The sequence below is a fragment of the Apaloderma vittatum genome, unplaced genomic scaffold (genome assembly GCF_000703405.1).
Source record: "Apaloderma vittatum isolate BGI_N311 unplaced genomic scaffold, ASM70340v1 scaffold26229, whole genome shotgun sequence".
NCBI lineage: Eukaryota > Metazoa > Chordata > Aves > Trogoniformes > Trogonidae > Apaloderma > Apaloderma vittatum.
In genome coordinates this window covers 12,324-21,510 of record NW_009733942.1, presented here as the reverse complement: position 1 = coordinate 21,510, position 9,187 = coordinate 12,324, and the positions used below count along the sequence as shown (strand labels likewise).

General features: G+C 42.6%; 1 protein-coding gene across 1 annotated transcript in view; it reads right to left on the bottom strand.

The window, feature by feature from the left end:
* Positions 1 to 1,439: 1,439 nt before the first annotated feature.
* LOC104278956 (disintegrin and metalloproteinase domain-containing protein 17-like) overlaps positions 1,440 to 9,187 on the bottom strand; it is a gene marked incomplete at both ends in the record, with an annotated part of 16,822 nt that continues 9,074 nt past the window's right edge. Inside the window, 7 exons of the mRNA XM_009876086.1 lie at positions 1,440 to 1,528; positions 2,030 to 2,174; positions 2,707 to 2,820; positions 3,846 to 3,935; positions 5,734 to 5,864; positions 6,503 to 6,671; positions 8,630 to 8,718. Coding sequence (XP_009874388.1) covers positions 1,440 to 1,528; positions 2,030 to 2,174; positions 2,707 to 2,820; positions 3,846 to 3,935; positions 5,734 to 5,864; positions 6,503 to 6,671; positions 8,630 to 8,718 — 827 coding nt within the window. The remainder of the gene's footprint in view (positions 1,529 to 2,029; positions 2,175 to 2,706; positions 2,821 to 3,845; positions 3,936 to 5,733; positions 5,865 to 6,502; positions 6,672 to 8,629; positions 8,719 to 9,187) is intronic.

Sequence of the window (9,187 nt, the reverse complement as noted above, 5' to 3'; positions counted from 1 at the left end):
TCCAACCCTGACAATTCTATGATTCTAATATGAGAGAGAGAGAGAGTTTGACGAGCTAACAATGATTTCTGCCGCTGTGCAGGCAGAGGAAGGAGCAAGCGCTGCGACGCGCAGGATCAGTACCAAGCGCAGGCACAGTTCACGTGAGAGCCAGAGACAGGAGAGCTCTCCAGAGATCACTCCCATACCTCACCACATTTAACTGGGGGAAGGGTTTCAAGAATATTTTTTTTGTCTTTCAAAACCCAAGCTGACACCATACAATACTCTCCCTGTGAAACTAATCCGTAACGCTCCCGCTGCCTCATTCCAAGCTTTGTGACGGCTGCTAGGAAGACAGAAAACTCAATTTCATTTGTAATCCAAGGCAGAACTCCAGCTTGGAGACTGAACAACAAATGCAAATAGCACGGCAACAGCTAGAGCTCTTTGTTAACATCTCCCTAACAAAAAGCTTCACTGTTTTCCCCTAGCTTCTTGACAGCTTCTGTGCCAAGTTCTAGCCCACACATCAATTATGAATTCCCTTTATAATCAGGCTACAGAAAAGCAGAGCCAAGAAGCTGGCAGAAGTCAGCAACAGAGAAATATGCCCGACTGCAAAGATTTGGTAGATGCAAACACAGGCACTGTGCTGGTATCTTTACAAGTGAGACAAAGCTCAGATTCAGACCTTTATGTATTTACTACTTCATCACGTATGACAAAAAAAAAATCCAGACAGCATCAGTTTACGTTAGGCTGAGTACTCGCACGAATAAGCCCTGTCTGTTTGTTACGCTGTTTTCTGCTCTCCTTATTCAGGACACACTCAAAAATCAGGTAGAGGAATTTCATTCAAAAGGCCCAAATCAAACCTCCTACTTTCACCGCTCTGCCTTGCAAACGGAACAGACTGAGCGCCTGCAACCACCAACCTCACCTGCATGGTGCAGGTGTACACAACAGCAAACACTAAAGTCTTCTCTTATTTAAGTCAGCAGGCTGATTTTATTCTTACTGTAAGGCCACTTGTATAATTCTGCTTGTTCTGTTGGAGGGTTTGGTTTTGATTTTGTTTGCTAGGTTTTTTTGTGTTCATTATTTATTATTATTATTATTATGTTTAAAGGAAAATACATTTTAATTCATCTTTAGGTACCAAAATCCTGCTTATATCTGAACAATTACAGCTCCTATTAGACATGACCTGTGTTTCCTCATTTCTGTTCCACAGTGAATCCAATCTTCAATTCCATTCAGTCCTTACTCCCCTTGCCAGCAAGGACAAAAATGATGATTTTGGTTTTGTAATCTACATCCTCACCACCAGGGATCCAACTCAAGCACTAACTTGTTCTTGATACAGCATGGAAGCTTCTCACACCCCCAGAGTGCACATCACCACCACACACATACGCACACAGAGCACTGAGGCTCCACAGAGGAGACTCTCCTACCTTTGTGAGGATGGTCTTCCCGTAGTTCTTGGTGCTCGTTAAGCCGCTGTTCAGAAAGATGTCCTTCTTTGCAGTTTGACTGTAATAAGCTACAGAAGTGAGGAATAAAAAAAAAATTGACAATCATTTTTGGGGGCTTTAGAGGGGAGAGGGATCCTTGTTTGGGGAAATGAACTTCACTGTTCTCACAGGCTCACCCGGAGGACCCGGCTTCTTGCCAGTTTTTGGAGTGGGGAATCTTTCAAGCACAGCACAAATAGCTCAGTAAAGGCGGGAAATTTCCATGTGAGCAGCATCTGCCATTCCAGAACTGCTGCAAGATGCACAAAGCAGCCGCTGGTCGAGCCAGACTGCAGTGGCCTTCAGACGGCCTGTTCGCTCCAGATAACTCAGTGGCTTTTATCCCTCCTTCCCTTCTTTTCCCAGCTCCAGTCAAGAAAATAATCATCTACTCTATCCAAAGAACAACCACCAGAGTCTATGCAAATAAGACGTCACGCTCCTTCAAAGTTAGAAAAGAGGATTAAATACAAATAATAAAAAAAAGAGCTCTGAACCCACAGTTAGGAGGAAAGAAAAGGAAGCCTTGCCTTTAGGACAAATGCCACCATGGCTGTTAGGTCTGGGAGAGCCAACGTAAGCCAATCCAAGCGTTCCCATGTCAAAATCTTGATATGTGAAGAGATGAGCAAGGCACACGTGAGCTGCTTTCTCAGCAATATCAAAGCTAAATTGCTTTAAAGAAAAAAAAAATCAAATCTTTGTAAGACATTGTACTGTGCACATTAGAAGTCTATAGATAAGAACATTTATCTAATGAGCCAGACGGGGACCTTCTAGATCTGGTTAAGTCAGAAAATAAGCAGCTATTTAGCTGTCCTACAGAGCTGTAGAAAACCGAATAAACACCTAAGTACACTGTACATACTCATTTACATAACTTGTGTATTCATTTCCCCTTTTCACAAACAGGGAAAAACCAAGTACAACAATTTTACGAAGGTCACGGGGCAGCCAAGCTCAGGCCCAGACACACCGAGGCTGCCGCTCTGACTCAGGCCACATATTAATAACTCTAATTGCTGTGTGCTCTCTAATTATACAACGGAGCCCTTTACCACGGGCTACAGGGCACATCAGCTCGCTTGACTTTGGGTAATATCTACATGTCACACAGAGGAAGTCGAGAAGTTTCCTCTGTTACTACAGAGCACCTGTAAGAATAATCCTCCGGAAAGGGCACAATTTTTCAAGGGTTACAACCTACCTCTAGCAGCATTTTCACATCCCAGGCATCTTTCTTATCATCCGGGTAACTTTTTGCCATGTTGTAATGCTTTTCGCCGGGTTTTACAAGATGTGGCTCGTTGTGGATGATAATCTACATTTCAAAGAGGGCAACAACAATGTAGAGGAATTTTTGGTCAATTTTATAGCTACAGAAAAGCTTTCAATGTAATCTTAAATATCTCAATAGATCTGCAAGGAAAAAAAATTCAGACTCAGCATCCTTCCAATATGAACTTTTCAGCCTCTGCTAGTTACACCAACTCCATAGGCAACTTTATAGAGCAACGACAACCGTTTTCTGTTCTATCAAAAATCCCCACTCCAATACAACCAGGATTTATGTATAAATAACCCTGAACCATTTCAGAGTACTAGCTAACCAAAACAGATTTTAAAGAACTGCTACTATCCCAGTAACCTACTATTTGTCCATCGTGCTCTCCCCTTTCCTGCCCAATTAACTCTCCTTCCTCGTTCCTGCAGGCCTTACCCCAGCAAAGGGGCAGCCACCTTGTACCACGACTCCCCACGTTCCACATCACAGCTCTTGCAGCACTCTGAGCCAACGGATTTCTGTTCTTTTCAACGTCTTTTGCTAAATTTCTGTGTGCTAACATTCAGGAACCAACACATCAATTGTAGTCACTACACCCCCTGTGTCTACCCCATACCAGCCTCTACCCCATCATGTCTCGAATCAGGATTTATGGTTTTTTTCAAGTGTTTGAGGCCCATTCAGGCTTTGTAAGCTAAGCACTATCCACAGTCACAAACATCAAATATATGTGCAAGTATGTCTGACAGAAACAAGAATCTCTCCTCGTCAGGAAAAAAGAAGCACCTTTGAATTGAGATTAAATATGGGAAGAGTCTCCCTGAAAACTCTTGTCTCCCTGAAAATCTCTTTCAGTTGCAAGAACTGAAAACGGACATGCTGTGTCAGATCACTGCCACCACCACTGGTGAGATGCTATTTCAAAGTGCTCCTGGCTGGAGTTAATGAAGTAGGATTTGATTATTTTAGCTCTAATCCAGATAAAATAATCAGAAGCCCTGACATCCAAAACATGCTGTTCTCCTTTAAATTAGAATGCCTTTGCACAGTTTGGTGAATACCTGCTCTATCTGTATGCCGTACCCATTGAAGGCTCCGTCGTCCCAGGAAGTATTTCGGTATATGTCATCTACTCTGTCTATCAACTCAATCTGTGTAGAAAAGAAAAACAAGTTATTTAGTTCCGAGCTTGCATGTAATAAAAGTTCAAGACACTCAGAGAAGCTGCAACATACTTACCTAGAAACACTCACTTCAAATTAAAATTGAACCTCATATAACCTAGTAGACATACTCAGTGATCCAACAACAGCACTTGGATCCAGAGAGGGTTATCACAGAAATGTAGAATCATTAAGGTTGGAAAGACCTCTAAGATTATCCAGTCAAACCATCAACCCAGCACTACCATGACCATCAACACATCCCTGAAACGTTTCCATCATAAAAAAGCAATAGAGACCTTCCCTCTTATCACATTTAGTTGTGTAGTGGAAAAGTGATAATACTAAGAACAAGAAATTCTGGGACACACTTTATTCATATACTAGTTTTTCATGTTTCTTCAAGGGGAAGGCAGAAGGGGGAGTTGTTTTCACTGCTTTGTTTTATTCAGCATGATTCTGACCCCTGAGGCCTGCTTCCCTCTCCCACTCAAAAATCTTACTCCTTTCCTCATCATGGTTCAAGCACAAGGTTCCAGAAAATTTCTCTTCAGTGATCACTATCAACACCTTCCTTCTCAAGCGGTTCTCATCTTCTCAAAAAAACACCTTCTACTAAATATAAACCATCAGACTTGCTCAGAATGAAAAGTGGCATTCGGAGCCACTCTGTCATAGCTCATGCTTTAGTTTTCCAATCACTGTGTGTTTACAGCACTCAGGGAACACCCCAGCGGGACAGCCTTAGCATGGGAGAGATGCTGAGATAACGGCGTCTCTGCAAACATGGGAATTGAGGCTTCTGTCAGTTGGGGAATGTGAACATTTCTGGGGACAGAAAGGTCAAAAAGGCAGCAAAGGTGGAACAGAGTGATTAGCATTGCAAAGGGACTCTGGACAAACAACAGACCTCCAAAACTGGTTTCATTTGTTATTATCTCCAGTCCCTAGATCCATATTCTCCACTTACTTCACAAAACTTGTCAGGAAGACAACCCCCTTGTACTGGTTTTGGCTGGCTTACTCGGTAACAAGCACACAGGATGGAGCCCTTCTCTCCTGAGTGCAGCAGAACACCTGCCTGCTGATGGGAAGCAGTGAATCAATTCCTTATTTCGCTTTGCTTGTGTACATAGTTTTTGCTTTACCTACTGAACTCTTTCTTCTCAGCCCATGAGTTGTCTCACCTTTACCTTTCCAACTCTCTCCTCCAGCTCACTGGGGAGGAGCAAGCGAGCGGCTGAGTGGGGCTGAGCTGCCTGCTGGGGTCAAACCACAATACCAATGTACCACAAAACAACGTTTACCACATCTGATTTGAATTTTATTGTTCTGGACAAAGGATCCTGGAAGAATTTTTTGGGTTAAAAAATAAACAAAAGTCTATGCAAGTTGCTTTTGCTTCTCATATGAGCTCTAAACATGCTTGAACTTCAAAGATACTTGGGTTGTTTGCAGTGGATTTCAAAATCCAGGAGTTTCTAAAGCTCTGACTGGAAAAAGAAAATTTCTCAGGCAGAAAATAGCATAGCCACAAGAAGTACGTGAAGGGAAGGGATCTGTTTAAAGTGAAGCCTGAAGGCTATTTAACTAGAGTATCACCCCATTATAAAATATTTTTTAAGCATGATTTAGCACTTTCCCAGGTGAAAAGCAGACACAACAATGAGATGTAAACACATGATATCGTACAAAAGCAGCGTAGGGTGTATATTGGTTTAACTACTGAATCACTATTTCTCCCTGCATTTATTCCAGCAAATTGTAACAGAATATATTTACTTACCAAATAGTTTATAGTGGTACTCTCTTCACCACGGCCCATATATTTGAAGAAACGATGATCTGCCACTACCAACATCTTGCACGTGTTTTTGGAGCTCTCTGGAACGGCTCTTTTCTTCCGATGGATGTTTGCTAAGGTGAACATAATAAACACAATTAAATAATCACTCAGTAAAATTGCCACTGCTGTGCCTATTATACTTAAGACATGAATGTGAGTTTGGGTGGGGTTTTTGGCTGGGGAAAAAGGGGATGTTTAGTTTGGGGTTTGTTTTGATTTTTTTTTAATAACTATTCTTAAATTTTGTCCATGACAGCCCTCAAACTTGTTGTGTGAGGGAAGGAATGTATAGCAGTGAAACTGAGTTATCTGACAGATTTACCTATAGAGCTTTTAGGGTCATCACCTCAGCCTTAACACCTCTCCTCCTAGTCATTACCACAACCTCTGCTGACACAGCAAAGGACAGAGGAAAGACAGACCAAAAACTCTCAAAAAGTCCATCACAGCTCAAGGTGGATTCCTTATAGCATCCTCTCCTTCACCTATGCTTGGGTGCCCTGAGTGACAGCTGTTGGGGTTTTTCTGGATGGGGAATGGGCACGAGGAAGAGTCCCGCTTTCTTCCTCCCAATGAATTTAAAGAGCTAATAGTTAAACTAGAAGCAGTAACATAGATTATTGCCCAGTTTCTGATCTTATTTGCTGACACAGAAAGAATTCAAGTAATTGTTTCAAAGATGCTGCTCTCCCAAGGTGCAGACACTCACCTTCATTTTGCTCCCTGTCTTCCAGCCCTTTTGGCAACAGTTCTTCTTCATTAAGCTTTAAATAACCACACACTTTGGGGGACTGCAATCTTGAGAAATCTTTAATGTCTTCAGATCTGTAGACCAGCAATCTTTCATCTTGCACATTGTCTACAAATCGCCACAGTGGCTGACAGGATAAGAACAACCAAAATGCAATTAGTTAGGAATATAGTGAATGCAAAGACTAAGTCTGTATGAGCAAAAAAACTGTATGTATGTGCCACCAAATCCCCACAGCTTTGTGTGTACATACACAAAAATGCATTGGACTATGATAATTTTACTCAGAACAATAACCCCACTGACAAAACCAACGTCCTCAAGAAAGCTGAAGGAATTCAACTATTTCGTGCTACACAGACATCCAAAAGTCTAAGACCATCTCAAAAGAGCAGCAGCACCCGCCCCACAAGGCTGTAGAGTGTAAGCAAGCTGAGGAGGCATCCCAGACTTCTCTGCTCCTCGTGTAACAGTGTATGGAGACTGGCAGAGCCAGGGAGGAATGCGTAAGCTGTGCAGACTAACACAAGGACCAGCTAACAGAGAGTAAGTGCACAGCAGAACACAGTCTGCACAGCAGAAGGCAGGCTCTTCAATGTTCACCAGCTACCAAAGTCCCTTAAAAGCAGGAAAATTTCTCTGAAACCAAAGAAAACCATGAAATCTCAACGTAAGGCACTAATTCCCACAGCAGGTGCACTCTAACCATCTTTTTTTTTATCAACACATCTCTACTGTTATCTATACATCACAGCTACAGCTACACTGCAAAATCCAGCACATACAGGGTCTGTTCTTTGGGCAAGGCCGAGTAACACAGACTGCCCATATCCACAATGCAGAGCACCTGGCTTTGGGTCTCCTCTGCCCATTGGACAGCTATTATCCCCTGTATTGCTCTTTCCTGAAATGGGAAAGCTGTGCCAGGCCGGCAGCCACGCCTGCAGTGCAAAACCGAGGGCAGGCCTAGGGTAAGGTCTGACGGTGCCAGGGGTCTGTAGGAAGGTCTGCAGCCTTTTCAAACAGCCCAGGAGGAGCATGACAGCAAAGGCAGGCAGTGGTGGAGCAGCTTTGTCCGTGCTGCCGTTTGGAAATGGTCTCCAGCACGTGCCACCTCTGACTGCACACCGGCACAGCCAGAGGTGACCCCTGGACCCCACCAGCTAGGCAGGTGTGCAAGCCAAAGCCTCCACACTGCTGCCTGCCTTTGTTCTGCTGTACAGACACAGCCCGAGGAGCTAAGGAGTTGGCCACGTGGAGAACAGAGCTGTGCTTACATTACTGTGGGCCACAAACACAACAATGCTTTAAATCGTAATCAAAGAGCTACTATATGCTCTTAATGTAAAACACAAATACAGTGGTTTGGGTATTCTATTCACATTTTCTTACTTTAACAGGACTGGATTTCCCAGATTTACCCATAATTCTGCATATCCTTGGGTTTGGAGATAATTACCATATCCATATAGCAGCCATAATTACTGCTCTTCAGCCATTCTAATGCAGCTTGTGCCTGGGAATCTACTGCACTGAACAACTCATTAGGATAGTCTCTAATTACATATTTATTGAACATGTTTTTTAAACCAATGGTTTAAAATAACACAAGCAATGAAAATTGTGAAAAACAAAATCAAGGGAGTGGGGGAAAATACCAGATTTTCAAATAAAGCTCTACAAACTGCAAAAATTCCAAGATGTAACAAAGCCAAAATTTTAGAAAGCTCAGGTCTCGACTCTGCTCAGAAGGCCACACAGTTTGTTATTCTAGAGGACATGATCACCACTAATTACTCACATCAAGCATTTCTGTTTCTAAACTCCTTTCCTGTTTGAAACATACCTTCTCCCTGATGTATCTAAAACACGCAGATGTCAAGAGAATGTCACTCACTAATAAAAACTCAACACTTGCAAAAGCCAAATTGGTTTCACATTTCTTTCCCTTCTCCCTACTCATCCCAAAACAACCACCACCGCCAAAACTATTCTGAGCGACCGAGATGTCAATGTGACTAACGAGAAACACCCACAGGGGAAAAAGACAATTGTTTGAATATAGCTTTCAACAGTAAAGCATACCTCAATATTGTACTCTTCTCCATCAGTATTGATTCTCACCGTAAAATCTTCATCCCCAATATGTGCCATGACCTTGGAGTTATGCTCTCCTTTAACATAAGGAAGGAAAAAAATTAATTCAGTTCTATTTGCATATATCCCTGCACAGACACTGTCTGCTGGGTAGGTTTAGTTGTTACTAAACTTAACGCCAAATTACCTTCCTCAGTCTCTGAAGAGCAATATACTGTGCAGTTTAAAAAAAAAAACACAAAAAAATCCCCAAAGTAGACGAGCACTTCCTCCCAGTCTTAACTTCCCAACAGCCACAGCCATCAAGGCACAGAATTAATCGAAAATTTTGCAGGAAGTGTTGAGATGGCTCTGGGGATTAGTAATGGGACACCAAATATTTCTGCCCACAAAAGAGCCTGCATCTCACTACTATCAAGCAGCAGTTTCACGGTGTCAGCTTGCATTCCAGGGGAAAAAGAATTTCACCGCACGACACAGACAACATAAAAAACCAAACAACTTAGCAGAAGCATTAGTGCTGGACTGAAGTGGAGCAAGACACTC